The sequence below is a fragment of the Trichosurus vulpecula genome, chromosome 9 (assembly GCF_011100635.1).
Source record: "Trichosurus vulpecula isolate mTriVul1 chromosome 9, mTriVul1.pri, whole genome shotgun sequence".
In the NCBI taxonomy this organism is placed as follows: Eukaryota; Metazoa; Chordata; class Mammalia; order Diprotodontia; family Phalangeridae; genus Trichosurus; species Trichosurus vulpecula.
The window spans coordinates 123,311,554-123,331,604 of record NC_050581.1 but is presented as its reverse complement, the minus strand read 5'-3'; the positions used below and the strand labels follow the sequence as shown (position 1 = coordinate 123,331,604).

General features: G+C 42.9%; 1 protein-coding gene across 4 annotated transcripts in view; it reads right to left on the bottom strand.

Annotated features, from left to right (window-relative positions):
- Nucleotides 1-340: 340 nt before the first annotated feature.
- Nucleotides 341-20,051, bottom strand: part of NISCH (nischarin) — a 49,118-nt gene continuing 29,407 nt past the window's right edge. The window contains exons 12-22 of one of the 4 annotated variants that reach the window (XR_005009110.1): nucleotides 17,925-18,038; nucleotides 17,330-17,438; nucleotides 13,250-13,371; nucleotides 12,275-12,327; nucleotides 11,316-11,359; nucleotides 10,073-11,226; nucleotides 5,961-6,135; nucleotides 5,270-5,423; nucleotides 4,238-4,366; nucleotides 3,474-3,635; nucleotides 341-1,673 (exon numbers count right to left, since the gene is read on the bottom strand). Coding sequence is in view for 2 of the 4 variants with exons in the window: in XM_036737866.1 (XP_036593761.1) it covers nucleotides 1,042-1,673; nucleotides 3,474-3,635; nucleotides 4,238-4,366; nucleotides 5,270-5,423; nucleotides 5,961-6,135; nucleotides 10,073-11,359; nucleotides 12,275-12,327; nucleotides 13,250-13,371; nucleotides 17,330-17,438; nucleotides 17,925-18,038 (2,937 nt within the window). In the remaining 2 variants the exon portion in view is untranslated. Of the gene's footprint in view, nucleotides 1,674-3,473; nucleotides 3,636-4,237; nucleotides 4,367-5,269; nucleotides 5,424-5,960; nucleotides 6,136-10,072; nucleotides 11,360-12,274; nucleotides 12,328-13,249; nucleotides 13,372-17,321; nucleotides 17,439-17,924; nucleotides 18,039-20,051 lie in introns of those variants that run through there. The other 3 variants (XR_005009111.1, XM_036737866.1, XM_036737867.1) reach the window with 3 other exon arrangements.

The window sequence follows — 20,051 nt, the reverse complement described above, 5'->3', positions numbered from 1 at the left end:
GCCACGTCTATGGGCAAAATTCACATTATATGAAAATCATTTTCAGTAGAGGCCTCCAGAACAGTCCACTTAGGAAAGTGAGAACTGCCCTACATTTTAAATGAAGAGATGGAGCAAGGGTGCAATGAGAGGACGTGCAGAAGAGGGGCTGTTCTTGAGCTTTTCTAGTCCATTCTGGGCCCCTTTCTAGACTGTTCTAGGTGACTAGTTATATAGATACTCAAGTTCAGAGGGGATGGGCCTGCCCTCCCCAGGGAATCAGAGGCTCATTTAGAGCGCAGCTCTCCCTCATGAGATATGCCGGACTCTCCCTGAAGCACTGTGACCCAAGAAAACAAGACTGTGTCAAATTCCACTTTATTGGTATTGTGAAAGGAGGCAATGAGAGCAACACTTGGTGCTTGGAGGGTGGGTGGCCCAGGTGTCCCACGCAGCCAGTCATGACCCCCACTTGTCATTCACGCTCCTGTGGGCAGTGAGAACGCGCCACCCCTCCACCAAAGCGGTGTCCCCACACTTGGGGCACCTTCATGTAAATTTTGCTATGAGGTTCATGATTAGCAGCAAAATAAAAAACAATTTTGACACTTCATAAAAAGACAAATGTAAAAGTGTCTGTAAATCATATTAACTTAAATGTTTAGCAGCACAGCCAATAAAAGACAGCTCACACACACACAACACTGCACTTTTTGACATCACGAGTGCTTCTCTCACCATTATTTACAGTGGAATAGTTTGGGTTGACTGATATATATACAGGAAACAAATGTGGAAATAGAGACAGCCCTAGACAGCACTATGTCATAGTGTTTAGACTCCTTTCAATTCATACAGGTTTCCAGGATGCAGAGCATAAAACATTTACATATTCAGCATAAAAATCTCTAGAAGAGGTTAACAAAAAAAAGCCAAGCCCCCACCCAGTGAACACCTAAGAAGATGCAATTCCATGGAGCTCAGTGTTCTAGGGAGGCCAAAGGCTGGATGGGCTTGGATTTCCCAGTCCTCGTCCTATTCACTGTCCAATGGCTAAGTCTCTTACCCTGTGAGCTCAAGGGGCAGCTCCCGTCCACACAGTGTTTCCCACTGTCTGGCGAGCATCGAGATGAGCTTCTCTCGGCTCTCAGCACTTGGGATGAAGATGTACCACTGCACTTCCCTGCCCCCATCACGTCCCCTGGGTTTGGGGGCTCCCTGGGCAGTAACCAGAGTGTCTCCAAAGTGATCCAGGGTCAGGTTCTGCATTAAATCTTGGTTTTGTACATCATCAAACACGAAGGTGAGGGCCTGTGGGTACATCTGGTAGCCCATGAGGACCCGGTCCAGGTCCCGGATCCTCCGGCCATCAGCAAACCGGTATTTGTCTTTCTTTGGTGGCTCCTTGGCAAACTCAGGCAGTGGATAACTGACATGGTCCTCATCGAAAAGGAATAAACCTGAACTGGTCAGAATGAGTGTCTTTGGCTGGAGTGAACTGCTGGCTGAAGAAGTGCCTTCCCCAGGATTCACTTGGAATGCCAAAACATAGAGGAGGATATTCAGAGCAGGGCGATCTACCAAGTCATCCATCTTCTCAGCGACAATGAAAGCCAAGTCTCCAATCTCTTCCTCATTAGGGTAAATAAATTTTACTCTGCTAGAGTGGATCAATTCATAGTTGTCCATCTTTCCTGCAAAGACAAATGGCACATTGCAACCCGGTGATTCTCGGTTGTGGCTTAGTGGAAAAAACATTGAACTTGGGAGACAGGAGACCCGGGTTCCCATCCTAGATCTGATGTGGAGCAAGCCAGCTTCTCTGAACTTCAATTTCCCACCTATAAAATGAACTAATCCAACCCTACTCCACAGGACTGATCAGTAATCCTCATTACCAATGACTCCTAAGGCCGAGTGACCCATAGCCCTTGGAATGAGGCTTTAGTCATTAGCTCATTCAATCAACATTTACTGAATTCCTATCACATGGGGAGCACTGAAGGAGAAACAATAACCAAACCTCTGAAATCTTAGAATCTAGCAGAAAAACAAACTTGGCAACTCTGAAACAGTCATAACACACAGCAGGAACTCAAGTACTGTTGGCTAATGCTAATTAAGACATAGGCTCAAATGCTGCCTTTTACATTTGTTGTGTGACCCTGGGTAAGTCACTTAATGTCTCTGAATTTCATATTAAGTGCTGAAAGTAAATGTTAAACTTCATTCCCCCTGTACCTACCTAGGCCCCCCTCAATATCCTAACTTATGCCTCACTGATCACTAGAACAACAGGTGTGTCCCTGAACTCTTAGTTCCCACAAAAACAGAAACCTTTTCCGTGAAACAGGTGTGCAATCACACTTACATCCTCTGTCTTGACCAGACAGGACCACAACAGCTAGCCAATTGGAGGGCAGCATGACCAGAATGCTTGACTACCAAACCGTATAAGGGGCCACCCTACAATAGTGCCTGCGCAGTCCCACTGAGGCTAGGACCCTTCCTCCATTAACTAATCCCTTAACAAACTCCTCCTGCCTTTTTAATATTAATCCTATTCCTATATTCCATGTAAACTTCTGTAATGTAATAGCATCTTTACCCTATAAAAGTCCATCTTGCTTTCTCTGAAGCAGCTGGTTCCTCTTGGAAGTTAGCCCGCTCCATGAGAGGCGTCAATCTCAATAAATGCCCATACTTGGATCAGAGGTGGTCTGATTCTGAATTCTTTGACACGGTTCCATCACAACACATCATGAAACCACAACAGTGTTTGGCCTAGGTGGGCAGAGACTAAACCTCAACGTGTGTGTGTGCGCGCGCGCGCGCGCGAGAGAGAGAGAGAGAGAGAGAGAGAGAGAGAGAGAGAGAGAGAGAGAGAGAGAGAGAGAGAGAGGTCCCTCACCTACTGATGGTGTGTGTCACGCATAAATTCCATTTTACCTATTTGTGCTAGTTTATGGTTTATTTGTATGGTGGCTAACAAGGACCCTGAAAATTCTTGCAATGTAAGTTATGGATGAGATATAAACTGCATTGGTGGAAAGTTTCCACACTGACAAAAATCACAAATTCTTGACATACCAAGATAGTGTGTGGAGCCCAAAGGCTAGAGAGATCAGGGAGGACTAGAGTAGTGAAGGAAAGTTTGTGGCATTTGAGCGGGATGTGAGAGGGGATCCAACATACAGGGGCTGATTGGGAAGCTTTGCAGAGCAGGAACAAAGGCCCTAGGAATAACAGTTAACTTTATGGTTAATCAGTCCTAGTTTGCAGATGGGGAAACAGACTCATTGAAATTAAATAACTTCCTCATGGTCACACAGCTTGTAAGTATCAAGAGGCAGGATCCAAACCCATGTCTTTGCCAGCTCATGTCTGTTCTTCTTTTCCAAAACATCATGCATATGCCAAACAGGGAAGTGAGGAAGATCAGCCCACCAAGCTAACTTCCTCAAGGAAAAGAGGAGATACAAGTTTTTCTTTACCTGTATTTTTGTTTCCAAATTCAGAGTAAAAATCCTTGTCAACTGGTTCTGGGGAAGGTGTTCGGGCCAGCAAGGAGAGGACAGCCATGAGGTGCTGAATGAAGGCATGAGTACAGTAACTGTCTCGAGTCAGACAAGTTACGATGTGATCTGCCGAAGAGCCTGAGGAAACAAGTCCATGCTACTTGATTTGCAAATGCCCAGCCCTATTCCCCTGCCCAAAAGGCCCTGAGCTCTTTCCTGTGCAGCATGTTTAGGAGGGAGCCTTTGGGGATCAAACAACAGGATGAGATAGCCTACACAACTCGGATATGAAGTGTCGAGACTGGCAGCAGTTTTGAAGGCAGGAAAGGCTGACACACATATTTTGGAACGGGTTAGGAAGGCCTAGTGAAATAGCTGAGCTTTCTCTCTTTAAAATATATTTAGGAAGTGTGAGCCAGAAACATCCTGCATGCTACTGAGAGGGAACTCCGAGGCTCATTCCGTCTGTCTGTTTATCATTCTGTTTACTTGGTTCCTTGCTGACAGGTCGCTAGTGAAATTCTTGACTTTTGACTATGGTCAAAAGGGCAGATTCAGCAACCTCTGTTGTTTCCAAAAGTTCATGGCCATTTCCTCCCTCCCCAGCTACTTGGCTGAGAGTATCCATATGTGCACAAAGAAATAATGTACATGTTAATAATAATAATAAGGTTATACATAAGAAGCCAGAATAGACCTATTTGTTTGTTAGAAATAAACACAGCAGAAATGTCACTCACCAGTAACCCGAAAATACTGGTCAAAGAGTCCTACGTTAACTGACTGTAGGTCATTGAGCTTTAGAACAAAGCACTGGGACAGATGGAAGGGGCTATTGTCATAATCAGAGTTCCTCTGATTCCAGAAATCTGTGCATAAAAAAAAATCACAAACATTAGTCATTCTTGGAGAAGGAGTTCAGATTTTTGAGGAGGGTGGGCCGGTGTACGTGGATAAGGACCTTTTTCAAACTCACCTACCAAACAGTCTATGTGCCTTGGAGAACAACACATTTACCTTTTGGAAAAGCCATGTTCAGGAGCAAAGTACATTTTCAGTGCCCTACAAACTGCACAGAAGGGAACACAACTCAAGCCCCTGAGAACTGGAATAAAAAAAGTCCTTTTGCTAAGAGTCAAATGAACTCTTGCATGATGATTGCACCTTGGAAAATCAGGCCAAGAGGACAACTGGAGGCAGCAGAGTCAAGACTAGCTGCCTGTGCTCTACACCATGAGACCAGCTTTGACCAAAGATGCCCTTGAGCTCTGCGCTCAGCAGCAGTATGTGTGACCTCTGTCCCACAAGGCTTTGAATCCAGCTCTAACAAGCCAGCACCCCCAGAGAGAAAAGCCTGGATCAAGCACCCATGCAGAATGAAGGCATCAGCTGGTCTAATCTTTAAGAGGAAAAGAAGTTTTCACATCAAGTTTTCAAGGTCACAATGGCCCAGTCAATGGCTGGAAGTCACCAATCAATTCAAAAACAATCAACTGAATAGTACAATAAGTAAAAAGGCTTTAGACCACGTGCTCAGGGTCAATAATCCTCAGGGGGAGATATAACATTGCTGTAACACATTCTGCTCTGGGCATGTGAAAAACAGGTAAGGCTAGGTTTCAGTCAAGGATCACCCTATCTGGAGAGCTGGGCTAGGACTTTTTAAGTGTGGACAGCTAAATGAAAAGAAAAGGAAAACGGGCACCCTATGGATTCCCAGTATCTCCATCTCTGTGATGGTGACATCCAAATGGCCCCTCACCGTTTCTTACCTAGCAAAGGCTCACAATGGTGCCGGATGGAGTCATCTAGCAGGAAGTACACAGCTTTGGTTGTCAGTAACACGCAGGCAGTGACTTCCACATCTGGGGTTTTGTAGAATAAAACTGATGACCACATGAGGTGCCTCAGCTCTTCATTTTCAACCTGAAAAGAAAAAAGTCTTGTGGATTTGCACTCACTGTAGGTGCTCCTAATTTGCCATCTCTTTTCCTGACAGCATTCCACCCCTACCCCAAACCTCCAGGGCCACTGAGAGAGGTATTACCTGAAAATAGAACCAATGGCAAACAATTAAGGGAGTCAAGGTTGGTCGTCTTATTTAAGCAGATTAGTTATCCCAGGCACATTTTTCATGTAGATGGGAAATGATGTCCCCAAATAACTTCCTATTAGCTAGCCCCACTGTCTGAAATTCTACATTAGAAAGATATTCTTTTAGGTTTTTAGGGGTAGGGGAAGGAAGCGGGAGGAAGTAAAGCAGCACTTTATAAAACTGCAAAGAACAGCTGTAGTTTTGATTTTTAAAAATAACAAAGCTCTTCATCTCAGCCTTCACCGACAACTTCTGAAATTTGACTCAAAGAAAATCATTAAAGTCTTAGCCTGGCCCTAAGCCTTGGAAAACAAAGACAGAATGCAACCAAGATGAAAAGCCAAAGACCAATAATTGGGGCACAATACCTCAGCAACATTGTTATGGAAAAATTCAACAATCGCACTTCCCCTTAATCCAGCCACATACTGAAGAGATGAGGAAACCGGCAGGTAAAAAGGAATTTGGTTGTCTTCCGTCATTTTCTGCATCAGAAATTCACTCGGGTACAGGGAGGAGAGAGTCAAATGAGGCTTGGAAAAGCTACAAAGATTCAAAAAAGGTCACATTAGATGAAACTGAGCCCTGAATCATGAAGCATATGCAAATTGAATGAGGGATTTTTAGGTGGACCAGACCCCGGTTTTCTGTGTAAGAACCCTAGGCCAGCTTCCCAGGGAAACCAAAGTTTAAGGACAGACAGTAAGAGTGGGTAAGTGCCGAAGGGGATTCTGTTCATGAGAAGGAAAAGGCCACAACACAATGAAAGGGGATAAAATGAACCATGGACTATCAGAAAAAAATGTTTCCAGCTGAGAGCCTTAGAGTTATAAAGCCAACTTTAGAAATGTGAGGAATGCAGTGTCAGAGGGTTCTAAGCTAAACTGCTCTGACCTCAGAACACTTCACAGGAATTTGGTGTGAGAGGACAAAAAAGCTTGTCTTGCCTGGACCTCCACAGGCAGCAGGATCCCCAAGACTGGCTGATGGTCAGCAAATGAATCTTCTTTAAGATCCTACGGTCCTCCACTTTGTAGTTCATTTAGTATCTTTAAAACGCATATATAAATTTTCAAAAACCGCATTATTAACTAGCCTCCTGAGGTTCTTATAAAACTTTTCAATCTCAATTGTTCATTTTTTTCAGTCATGTCTGACTTTTCGTGACCCTATAGGGAGTTTTCTTGGCAGAGATACTGGAGTAGTTTGCCAGTTCCTTCTCCAGCTCATTTTACAGATGAGGAAACTGAGGCAAACAGGGTGGGGCTGGATCTGAACTCAGGAAGATGAATCTTTCTGACTTCAGGCCTGACACTTTATCCACTGCGCCACCTACCCCCAAATTAATCATCTCAGTTTACAGCAATTTTTCTTACATTCTTTCTTTCCTGTATCTGGTGGGCAAAGAGTTTGCAATTAGCAGAGAAAACCACTGTAGCACATATCCACGGGCTACCAAGTCAACAGAGAAGATGGATCTCCCAACAAAGTCCCGGGCAAAGCACTAAGGAGGAAAAATGAGGATGTATAAAGAGGCATCACTCTCAGAGGTCTTACAAATTGGCAGAGAAGGTGGGGCCAAGATATCAAAGAGTGAAGTGTACAGGGCGATTAAATGGCAAAATGAGGGGATATAGGCAATAAGTGGACAAGAACAAAGATAATTTACTGGAAAAAGTAGGACTTTAACTTCCCTGAAGGATGAATAGGATTTTATTTTTTGGCAAGGCAATCAGGGTTAAGTGACTTGCCCAGGGTCACACAGCTAGTATCGGTCAAACATCTCATGTCTGTGGGTGGATTTAACTCGGGTCCTTCTGACTCCAAGGCTGGTGCTCTATCTACTATGCCACCTAGCTGCTCCTATGATATATGAGGCTTTTAAATATGCTTGTAGGACTTTTATGGGGAAGGAGAACAGGAGACATTTCAGGTGCAAGACTGGGTCAGAGAAAAAGTATAACACTGGGAATGTGTATTTTACATAGACAGCCACGGGAAGAGCAGCAGAAGCTAAGCTGAGAAGTTGGGTACCACGAGACTAAAAAGTGAATAGGAGTTTGAATGCCAGACTGAAGCAGTTAGACTATATTAAAGGCAACAATCCCTGAAGGCTCTTTTCAAGTAGGGGGGCGTACTTCTGGATGACTAATCTGGTCTCTTTATGGAGGATGGACTAGAAAGGGAAGAGCAGTGAGGAAGCTGAAGCAACACTCTAGGCAAGAGGAAAGGAGAGCTTGCACTCTGGTGCTGGTAAAAGAAGAGTGGAAACAAAAATATAAATCGCAAAGACAACTTGAAGGAAGAATTAAGAAATCTGGTAACTTGACATGAGGGATGAGGAGTTCAGATTTGGGTGGCTAGTCAGGACAAACTGCTGCAATCTAGGTTTTTGCCAATAGCTGTGAGACTCTGGACAAGTCTTTTCTCTACTTTGGGCCTAGGTTTTCTACGATTCCTTTCAACCTGTGCAGCCATCCTCCAACAAAGGCTCTTCCTCCCCCGCCCCCAAATTACTCTAAAAGAGTCCTTAAGTAAGACACCTTCCAGGCTTTCCCAGAGAAGGAGATTTGAGATTCTTCTACAGCAGCAATGTATGTTCACTTCTAAACTGGCTGAATTCCAAAGGTATCAATAATGGTGGATGCATGGTTCTCTCACAGTCACAGATCATCAGTTCTGAACAGATGCACGCCTCTAGACAGTGTGCTACAGGGAATGATTTAGAGTTAGACGGACTTGGGACAAATAACAGCTACTCTGCTTCCTATACAATCTCCGTGGGTCTCAGTTTTCTTGTCTGTAAGATGAGAGCTGGACGAGATGATCTGAAATCCCTTTCGGATCTTAATCTGAATTATCTAAACTGCCAGAGAGAAACGACTGGGCTTTTTAGTTCCTTTGTACCCACAGTAGCCAGCCTGGAGCTCTGCATGCAGCAGGTGCCTGATAAATGGCTGTTGCTACATCAAGCACAGCCTCTAGATTTAGGCTAAGAGACTCAATACCAGAAGCAAGGTTCTGACTAAAGAACAATCTTCCTCTCAAAGACTTTGCCTACTAGCTTTGGGGAAGGCTGTTTGTTGCTCAATCCCATAACTTCTCTGTGTTTTCCATCATCTGACATCTCAGTCATGGATAATTAAAACGGAGGAGACTGGAGCCCATGTGGAGTACAAGGATGGTAACCATGCTTCTCTTTTTCTTGGAGGGATGGCCAGTGACCAGCCCTTCATATTGGGCGCTTTGACACCATTTAATGAGTATTTTGGTAAGAAGGATCATGGCTGCTATCTATGCACAAAGGGATCTTTTATGTAAGTTCTAAAGTAACTTGGACCTCACTATCATTAGCATCATGCTAAGAGGTCAGAACAGAGGCAGAAATCAGAGTAAGAAATAAAAGAAGAATCAGCAAGTTCATGGACTATGAGCTTCATTCATACTCCTGTCAATGCAATTCTGAGGTAATACCTCGCATCCTTAAATTGGCCAAAATCATTGAATGTGATGGAACTCAATGCTGGCAGGGTTTGCGAGAAACACATACATTTATTGCTGGTGGCGTTTCAAACTTATAGAATCTTTTCGGAGTACAATCTGATAGCACCCACTTTAGTATAAGTTATTTAAAAAAAAATACCTCTGACAAAATAATTCCAGAGTAGGGATTTATACTCTGAAAATTCCATCAAGGATAAACAAACAAAAAAGGAGCTAGCTGTCCAAGATTTTTGTAGCAAGATTATTTTATTTTCACAAATAAATAAATTTTAAAAACAAACTGGAAGAAAACTAATGGAATGAAAACAGGGCAGCTGCCAAATCAATCATGGAACACAACACCATGAGAGAGAATGACAAATTTGAGGAAGAGAGACCTGCAAAAACCATTGTATATAGAATACTTGGGAGGGAGGAGGGGTAAGAGAAAAACGTAACTGAAAGAATGAAGCCTATGCTACAGACCATCAAGAAAGATAAGTAAGAATGGAGAGGCAAAGAAAGCTAAGGATGACTTAGAGGGACAGACAGAAAGAGTTGCATGATGCTTTATGAACTGAAATTAACTGAAATAGAAAGTTCTAGTGTTTATATTGATGCTCCCTATTAAGATTTCTAATAAATTTCTAATAAAATATCTTTTAAAAATGATGCTAATGGTATGTGTTCAGCCATGTGACAAATGAATGATTAAAATTCAGACTTGTGAAAATTCACACCCATTACAATTTGTGACTTTCCAAACCATACTCCATCACATACACACACACTCCATTTGTGACTTGTTTATACATTGGAAGAAACAACTAAACCAATGTTAGTGAGGCCGCCTAATGATCTATCTCACAACCCTGGTTTATGGGGAAGGGTTATAAAGCTATTATACAACAAAGAGTAACAATGGTGGGCTTGCAGTGGGTCGGTAAGGTGTAAATATTGAACTATGCACCATCTATTGAGTTCTGGAAGTCATTACCTCGCTGCCTGCAGATTATTGGAGTCCAACAGGTGGTTTCTTGCCATTTCCAAATTTTTGGAAGCTTTGAAGATAACTATAGTCTTCACATCCTGTAGGAAAGTCCTCAAGAGGTTGTAGATTCTCAAAAAATGGAATTTTTCATGAGGTAGGACAAATACTGCAGTGACAAATCTGTATCCAACCAGCAGTTCAAGCACATGGCCATCGGAGAAAGAACCTTGAGGCTGAGCGGAATGGCGGGTTGGGTGCAACAGAACTGAGGCCAGAGGAATCCGGCTCAGTTTGAAGATTTTTCTGGTGTCACTGGAGTATCTCCCTTTTTCTGACAAAGCACTGAAATCTGCCTTTACTATGTTCAAGTGTTGAGGTGTTAGAAATATCCAGCACGGATGAACTGCTGGCTGCCCTGGTTCAGATGACCCACAAAATGGAGGCTGCAGGCCGTGCTGAGACCATTCTGTCTCTCCCTCAGAGTGGCCCAAGGTCGGCCAAATGTCACTTTTATCACCATAAACAAGATATGCAGGAAAACAACCCTTGATCTCACTGTCATCTGAGGAAATGTGGTAAAATCCCATGAGCTGGTAAATAAATTCCTGCAAGCTTGTCTTGACACAATATAGCATGGAGCTACCTACCACAGGTGTATGCTTCGGAGAACAGCAGGTGTGTAAACAAGAATGAAACTCTTGGAGATGTGAGGCATCTGAAATAAGACACAAGCAGTGGCCACTGGTTCTCACCTTTAGCACTAAGCACACTTCTGGCATGAGGAAGCCAAACTCTGTAAGGTCCCCATATGGAAAGCACAACACTAGCTTCAAGGCAGAAAGGATGTGCTGACTGTTTTCTTTGGATGCCTCCTGAGGAATCTCAAAGACAGCGACTGCACTGTCAGTCAGAACTAAACAGCCTGCAAATTGCCGGATTCCTTTGTGAACCTGAATGGAGAAGCTCCAGAGGACTTTGCGTATGTGCAGGTGCTCGGTCGATGGGCCTCCATCAGGGGCAGCGCTCCACTCCAGAGCTGGCTCTCCCTTAGGAAGTCCCATTTCAAAATAGCCGCCTTCCGTATCAATGTCTCTGCAGTCACTCCCAGGGCCCCTTCTGCTGGCTGCTTCAGTCCAGGAAAGCGGCTGTCTCTGCACCACCTGCCTTATCACAGCAGAAAGGTGCTGGATGAAATCCTGGTTGGTGGTTGTGTAGGCTATGCAAGTGAATGGCAAAATGATGATGTTACCTGGGTCAGGCAGCACAGCACCTTCATCCTCTGGGTGGCCCAAACTTTAAAAGGAAAAAACTCTCGGTTAAGAGCAGCATATTTGAAAACTGAGACCTCCCTGTACAGCTGGGGACCCCATAAAATCCACGGCCCCAGTATCTAACAGTTTTTCAAACCAGCCCAAACTATCCAAAGCGTGTTCCCATGACAACAAAGGAGCCATTCTTCTGAAGTAGCAGTGCTGATAAATTAAAGGCCATGGCTTTCAATTAAGTTTGTTATCCCCAAAGGACACTAGCCAATATTTCTATTATCTTAACCAGCCCTATGATACCTGTCTCCATTCGAGACTTCTTGACATGTCTTTAAGAAATTTTATCATGATCTGTTAAGATGAACTGTTCAAAGAGGGAAAGATATAAAGCACTAAAAACTATAGAAACATTAAGCAAGTGAAAATTAGCATTTCAATGACCACTACAGAAAAGAATGGAGACCTCCAGAAAAAAAGGAGCTAATGACAGATTAAAAGAACCAATGCAAGCTGTACACACATTTGGGATCCACTATGGTTCTGGTCTGGCAAACATCCCACACATTCAGTTTTAGGAAATTCATTTTTTTTTAAAAATTCATCATTTATTTATTTTTTTATTTATTTTTTAGGGGATTCATTTTAAGGATGAAATCTTTAATCTTTAAACAGCATTGCCACAGAGGGGGCACTGGTTTATGGCTTTTTATACTCTGACATTCCATTTTAAGTGACTGCTAGTAGTCAACAAGTTTGGGAAACTTGTGAAAAGGCATAGTTACTTTCATTTGGGTTTACTTAAAGGGAAAACTGAAAATTCTTTGGGAAACCCTATTTTTTATTTGTTAAAAAACAAATGCAACTGGTCACTGGTGCTTAGGTACCCAGTAATACTTAATCAGGGCCACCCAACCCGAACCCTGAGTTTATTACCACCCCTCACCATGTGGGACTGTCAGTCTCAGGGTTTTTCCTTGAGTCCATTATAGAAGCTGCCTGAAAAAAGAAGGAAGGCAGGGGTCAACGACATACTAAAAGCAATCCCTCTTCATTCAATTCTGTCACCTTTGAGTCCAAGGCTCCAGCACTGCTCAAGGTTCTCTCTGAATCACTTACTATGACTGCATTCATGCATCTGTTCTACTTGGTACTCCCATCTTATCTTTTGTTTGTGACCTTTCAGAAAGAAAGGTCTAGTCTAGAAATCTGGCATAGCTCCAGCCTATAGTGGTCAGAGAAATGTCTGGTGACAAAGAGGATATGCATATATCCCACAGAACTGCTTTTGTTAAATTTTAAGAGAAGGATGAATCACAGAGTAAGTAACATACAAGGAGTGTCAAGGGCATGGACAGAAAAGGACAGGATTTTGCTACCATCTCTTTTTTTCCTGAACACAGGAACCATATCAGCAGCAAAGCAGAAGTGTAATGTTACACAATAATTATGCCACGCTATGACTTGGAGACTTGACACAACAATGCCAGAGATAGAAACACCACTACATGTCCAACTCTAAGTGGAGATGTCTTGTTTCTGGTCCTCGCAGGCTACACTCTAGAAACATTCTACAAAGGAAACTTCTGAGAATATTTTCCCCATGAAATGACTCCATTAATGCTAATTTCTAGCTGAGTCAATGGAAGCTTCCTCATCTAACATTAACTCTTAAGAACAGAAGTTAACAGTAAACTCCCAGCGAGACCCTTATTCTAAGATTGAAATGCCAACAGTTTATTAGTCTTCAAGTGCTTACCACAGAAACCTGTGTGGGAAAGAACGTGAGACTCAAAGAGACAATGGAAGTGGTTAAGAGGTTACCTGGAGATCAGCTGGGAGCTAAACCAGTTTCTGCTTCCAAAATTATCTCATATTTTAAAAATGAGTTCACTTACACCAATAACAAACATCACATTACCTGTCCTTTATGTGTAGACACTGAGGGTTCTGAGTAGCTCTGGGTAAGCAAGTGATTGTTAGGAGTCACACTAGCAGGTGGTGAGAAGTTGCTCTCTAGGGCTGCTTTTCTATGTATTATTTCTAAAATAAACACAAAAGGTGATTAATTATCATTAGAGTAAATTAAAAACTATTATCCAGTTATTTATCTATAATACGGAGGACATAACCCTAACACCAAATCAAACATCTGGTAGTGACAGGTTATTAAAATCCATTAGAAGAGATTTTGCACCACTAACAGATCTAATCATTCTCATGCCTAATCAGCACTGTCTTCATATTTAAGACGAATTTAATGACAAATTTTTCAAACAAGATAACTGTTGCCTTTCAGTAGATAAGTTAATCATTTTACCCACAACCTTTCCGGTTTCAGGACTAAGAGGGCAATTCTTAGACTATCCAATTTGCTGTTCACAAATTAATCAATACAATTCAGTTATCAAAACTTCGGGAACTCAAGCTTTAGTGAGACTCCTAGCACAAGTGTACACTGCCCTCCCCCATCCCCACCCCAATCTCCTTCATTAAATGACAGCAGTGCTCATCTGAAAAAAAAGGACAAGAGTATGTGACTGTCCTAGTCCTCAGTGGTCGGCAGAGCTCCAGAGCCTCAGAGGGCTCCTGCCATTTGTGGTTCTGTTTTCTTCACAACATTTTATACCAGCCTTTCCAGTAGCCACAGCAGCTTCCTAGTGACATTTACTTTTGATTTATGTATCATGGAAACAGATGGTGTTTTCAAAAGCCACAGAGGCTCATTTATAAAAGCAGCACAACCGGAAACTTTATTTTATTCCTGGCATTTTCTAGATTAGCTGAGAGTAAAGCAAAGATACCTAGCACGCTTCTAAGCATAGCAAGTTATAAGAACTTGACAAAAACGAGTTGTCAATTTTAATTACAATTAAGCACCAGAATGCCCACGTCTTCTTAGAAAGTGTACCTGGAACGTGAGAGAGCCTCCTTTCAGAGAGCATTTCCCAGGAGCTGCCTCCCAGTGCCTAATATCTGATCTTCACATCCCGCACTATCTATAAAAAATCCTACATTAGTCAAGTTACGCATCAAGATAAATCACTTGGAATACGGCATCCTATCAGGAGACATTTTCCTTAACCAAATGAAGGCTGAGCTAGTCACTGATTTTTATCCATACCTAGTTTTCACGCTCTGAAACAAAAAGGTTATAAATATAGCAAAAAGAAAAGCCGTAAGCCTCCATTTATAGAATGCCCCCGTAACACAGCCATTTCTCAATTCTTCCCACTATTGTGATCACTTTGTATTGCCATGGAACATGGGAACGGCTCCCTAGAGAATACGTGCCAAAGAGTGACAAACTTCCACTCCCTCCATGTATAGGCCTAATCAACAGTTTGCAATAATTTAGAAATAATAACAGGTCCAACCTCCAAAGCCACTATTATGGACTTCTTTGGCTTATTCAAAATGTACTTGATACCAAGAATTCTCAGGAGCATGCACAGAAAAGTTACGATTACATGTAGGATATAAATATATGTGCATGAGTGGACTGTAATAAACAACTTTTTACAGCTACTGTAGGATGTTGAGATCAAGCATTAGACACCCCTAGACCCAGGGGAAAAGTCTGAAAGTAAGTTCTAATATCTAGCTAAGAAAAATAACCATTCTGGTGTCAGTATTTTGTTTGTTAAATTTAAACCAGCAACTCATTTTGGTAAAGTTCTTGAAACTTGCTGTTTTTAGGTGCTATTCATAAATGAGAAAAAATTGGCTTTTAATGCAGAGTCAGCTAAAACCAGTGAGGGGTTGGAACTGTTCCCTGAACATACGCAAATTTAGACACTCATAGTTCAGTAAGAAAAAGAAGTCAGCATTTTCTCGGGACTGAAGCACAGTTCAGAGATTGGGTAAAGCAGATAAGGATAACTGACTTTTTGTTATCTACACAAATAACATATTGGGAATGATAACTCAAGAAAAAACTTCAACTGAGAAAACCTTATGAAATTCCTGAGAGCAAGGAAAGTCAATGTATTTTTCCTCTACCATCTGGAGATCATAAAAAGAGTGAGAGATGGTTTGAGCTAACAGGCAACTCTCTGCCAGGGCCAAGAGTGATCTATGTCCAGGTCCCAGGGTAGGGACAAGGGGGATGAGCGTCCCCACACTGACAAGCTGCCAACCAGTGACCAACCAGACTTGGCTACAAGGTCATTCAGTGGGGTTCTGTTCCATAACAAGCCAAATTATGACCCATCCATAGACAGATCAACAATGACGATAAAGAGAAATGGACTGCTTTCTTTCCTGTTTATAAGAGAGCTTCTCTCTGGAACTAATTTCCCTCATGGTTTTTTTCCACTGGAGTCTTCCCACTGTTACGCTGCTAATCCAGTAGAAATTCTCATGGAATCTACTCAATTTACTCAATTCTAGAATATATTTCAAGTCTGAGGGGATTTACCTGAAAAATTATTTCAAAAACTCCATAGCACAGTGATGACAGCGATCATCTCCCACAGTTTGTGACACCGTGTGCTTTACCAGGGCAGCAGGACAGCTGCCCTCAGATTTGGGACCACACGGGCTTAAGCCCTACCTCCACCACAAACTGGCTGTCCCAGCAACTGCGGGCAACTCTCTAAGGAGATGAGCTGCAGAGGAGGTGCTTATATGTAAAGGCAGGAAAAGTTCAAGATGAAACCTCAAGTTCAATCAAAAAAAAAAAACCCAACCCCACAATCTACAAAGTGCTTTCTCATGCATCGTTTCATTTCATTCTCAGAAGGGCCCTGTAATGCTGGATTATTGTCCCATGATTACCCCATTTTTCCACGTCTCAAAGAAGTGAAATTATTTGCCCAGGGTTTCACAGCAGGGTCTGTGCTCTTTCTCCATGACACCAAATTGTTTTAACAAAACTAAAGGATGATCACTAGTTTAGAGGGATATTGTTGGTCTTACAAATGCAGAAGTTTAAAACTGTAAGTCAGAATGGAGGTAAGCACATATGTGGCAATGGAAAAGTTTGTCTTTTTCATCAATTATACAGTCAGAACTCTCAGCCTGGTAAATCAATGAACAAATGATTACTGCGTTGGCTGACTCTCAATAATTATAGATTAATACTTAGTTCTGTAAAGCAGAGGTGTCAAACTCTCAGTCTCAGCAAAACTCCCCAGTATGGCCTAAACCAGATTAAAATGTAATTGGGGAAATGTTTAACAAAATCAATACAAACACAAACACCACAGATAACATTAATTGGTGGTTTTCTAAGTCAGTGTGTGGCCAGCAGGGATGTCTTCTATTTGACACCCCAGGAGTAGAGGACAGCTTCAGGTCCCGGGGTGATGCAGAGACCTCTGCAGCTGAGTGATCAGAACTCCTTCACAGAGCAGGCCTCCAGGGTCCCAGCTAGATGGGGGAATTGATCTGAGGACATAAATGCTCTCTATTCTCTCCCACTGTGTTCCTCACCCTCCTGGAAGGGGTGACTGTGGAATGACAGGTACTAATGAGGGCATTTAGTTCACTGAGGTTTTCTTCACCTTACTGACTCTCATTCCCTTCCACTGGAGCAGAACCTTCATGGACACTAATATCCAGCTTTCACCTTAGCTTGCTGGGGACTAAGCAACGTTTTTGGCCATCTTCTCACCATGTTTCCTACCCGCTAACCATCATTCCCTATTCCCCCACACCCCACTGCTCCCAGCAATCTTGGGTCCTGCCCCCAGGTCACCCAGCTTGGACAGGTCAGTCTCCACCTTACTTCATAAGGTGCCACTTCCCAGTTATCTCTACAATATGCTGCTGCATGTATGCCTTTCTCTCCCCCTTTTATGTGTTTTTCCCCATTAGAATGTAAGCTGCCAGAGGGGCTGTTGTGTTTGCTTATATTTATATCCTTAGCGCTTAGCACAGTGCCTGGTCATACAGTAGGTGCTCAATAACTGCTTGCTCCATCTATCTCTCCAATACAGCCTAGAGAAGCAGTACCCAGAAGCCGCCCTGCTCGTTAGCACGATACATACATGATTACCTTGGCTGGGGCCGAGAGGCCGAGGCAGAGAGGGAGAAGAGGGACGAACAGGGAGAGAAGAACAGTTTGATTTGGAGCTGGCAGCAGTGAGCCGGGAATCCTCACTGATCTAATAAAGAAAGCAGGCGGGGGTTAAAGACAAGGAGAAGCCACCTAGCACCACCAAGGACTGCAAGCACTACTTTAGTGGAGGTGTCTTGGTCATAATCTGTCTTCCCTCTTTCCAAAGACCAAACAACACTTGCAAGTTAGCTGTGCAGGTCAATGCCAAAGTCTTTTTTCCCATCTGGTAATTTCACGGGGGAAGGAGGGAAAAGAAAGATTGGGAAGAACAGACATAAAACAAGCAAAGGGAGTGGGGAGGTAACTGCACAAAACACCAAGCAATTTTCAAGTCCTTCCTGAGCAGGTAAACAGAATGGAACAGACCTGAGAAGAGCCATTGGTTCATGTTTTACAAAACTAATTACTTGTCCTTGGCCATGTAAGCAGCATTAACTAAGATAATATAGCAAACCAGGGCCACAGAATATTCTTGGGCCCCCCTCATGCCCATATCATCCCCCCACAAGAATGCCCCCAGCATAGAACTCACCTTTTTATCAGAATTATTCAGTTTGTACTTAGCTTCCTTTGCTTTCTGAATGGCTTTCAATACCTCTACAGTATCAAGCTCCTTCTCTGTAGTAATGATATTATCCAAGCAGACCTAAATAAAATCCACAGGAAAAACAATTTTGTGAAAGTCCTCAGGGCTGTCCCATGCATGTACTATGCTAATAAAAACTAAACAAGTCTTTAATCAACCACTAGACTCTGTTTGGCTCCATGAAGAACACCAAATAAGAAGACCCTCCCGGCCCTATATCTATCTAACCATATGGTCACACTTTAAACCAGACAGTATTGACAATAATATCATTAACATATTATAACCATCCAAACCTCACAGAAACATTTCTGCTGATTCCCATGAAATCAACTCTTCCAGGTAACCTTGTTTCGCCCTCGGTTATGTTGTCTTCATCTGAGGAGGGCCAGGTCAGTCCCATGATGGCTTCTTCCGAGGCTCTACTCCCGACTCCCTCCTGACTCCCCCCTATCTTCATTGTGACCCCTCCCAGACAGGAGCTGTATTGCCCTTTTGACTTATATTTGTAATCCCAATGCTTAGTACAGTAACTGGTACACAGGAAGACTTAATATCTTATAGACTTACACACACACACACACACACACACACACACACACATGACAGCTTTGCTCCATTATACAGTTCAGACTACCAGAGTCATATTTACTTGGAGAAGGCCCCAGTTTTGAGAGATATGGAAAGGCTTCATGAACAACAGACACGGGTACGATTTGGAAGGCAAAAGGGAAGTGAATTCCAGGCAGATGGAGAAGGGGAAGGGTGTGGCTAAAGGTAAGAGATGCCTGAGGAGGGTGTACATAAAACACAAAGAGGATCTAGGCTGACTGATGTGGAGAGTAATGGGAATCAAGCTGGAGGTAGGGAGGAAGAATGCCAGGAAGATGACTTTACACTTTATGCTCTAGGGAATCAGGAGACTTAATAGAAAGCAGCAGTGTTTTAGGAGGCTTAGGTTGGCAAGTGTGTTTAGGATGGGCGGGGGGCAGGGAGACCAATTAGGGATGAGGGCCCATAAATTACTAAGGGAGAAGCAGCAGAATGGAAAGATTTATTCAATCAATATCTATTAAATGCCTAGTATAGAGACAACAAAATGTTTGGCACTGGGGAAGACACACTTCACACTTCTATAGGGCTTTTAAGCACCGGTAAACTGCAGTGGAGAACTGAAATCCAAATACTGTGTGACATCCAAAGGTAACTGGAATAACCTGGGAAGGTTTCCTTGGCTTTCTTGACAGGATTTGGTGTGTTAGGGTGAGGGAACACACAGAGAAAGGAAGGCAGGCAGAGAAAGTCTCAGTCAGAGAAAGTAGGACAAAGGCACCACAGAGGCGTGCCATAGCAATGAGCTGGAGACAAGGCAGATACCCAGCACTGGGGCATAGCTACACTTGGGGCTCAGGAACGTAATGGACTGTTCCTGTGTTCTCAGAAATGATGATTCTTGGAAGAAGGGACAACCACATATGATACAAAAGGAAGTAAACACCACCACACAATGCCATGCAATCCTAATGACCCAAGCAGGCCCCAAAGAAGAGAGAGAAGCCACCGTCCTCCACTTCTTGGCAGACTTGGAGAACCGGGGCTATGAAACGCTGCGTACGAAGTCAGACTGGATATGTTGGTTAGTTTGCTGAACTGTTTTTATCCTCCTCACTCTTTTATTCTTTGTTATAAGAGATTACTCTTGGAAGGGAAAGGAAGGAGGGATACGCTGAGACATATAGATATGGCAGAAACAAAGGGTATCAATAATGATTTTTGTAAAGGCACAGAGGTGGGAAAGGAGGGGTGTGCGTACCCTAGTTTGGCTTCGACTTGGAAAAGAGCATGCAAATGGTCTTGAATGTTAGGCTAAGGATAAAGAACTTTACTCAGCAGACAATACACAGAATGATTTTCAACAATGGGACCACACCCAGGCATAGACAAATGTATAAAATATTTAGGAAGAAGAATCTAAAAGGTTTTTTGATAAACCAGATACAGGATGCCTACAAACACCTATTCCTAAGAGAATTGATGGAGAGAGGGAAAGTTGGAAAGGGACTGGAGTAAAGA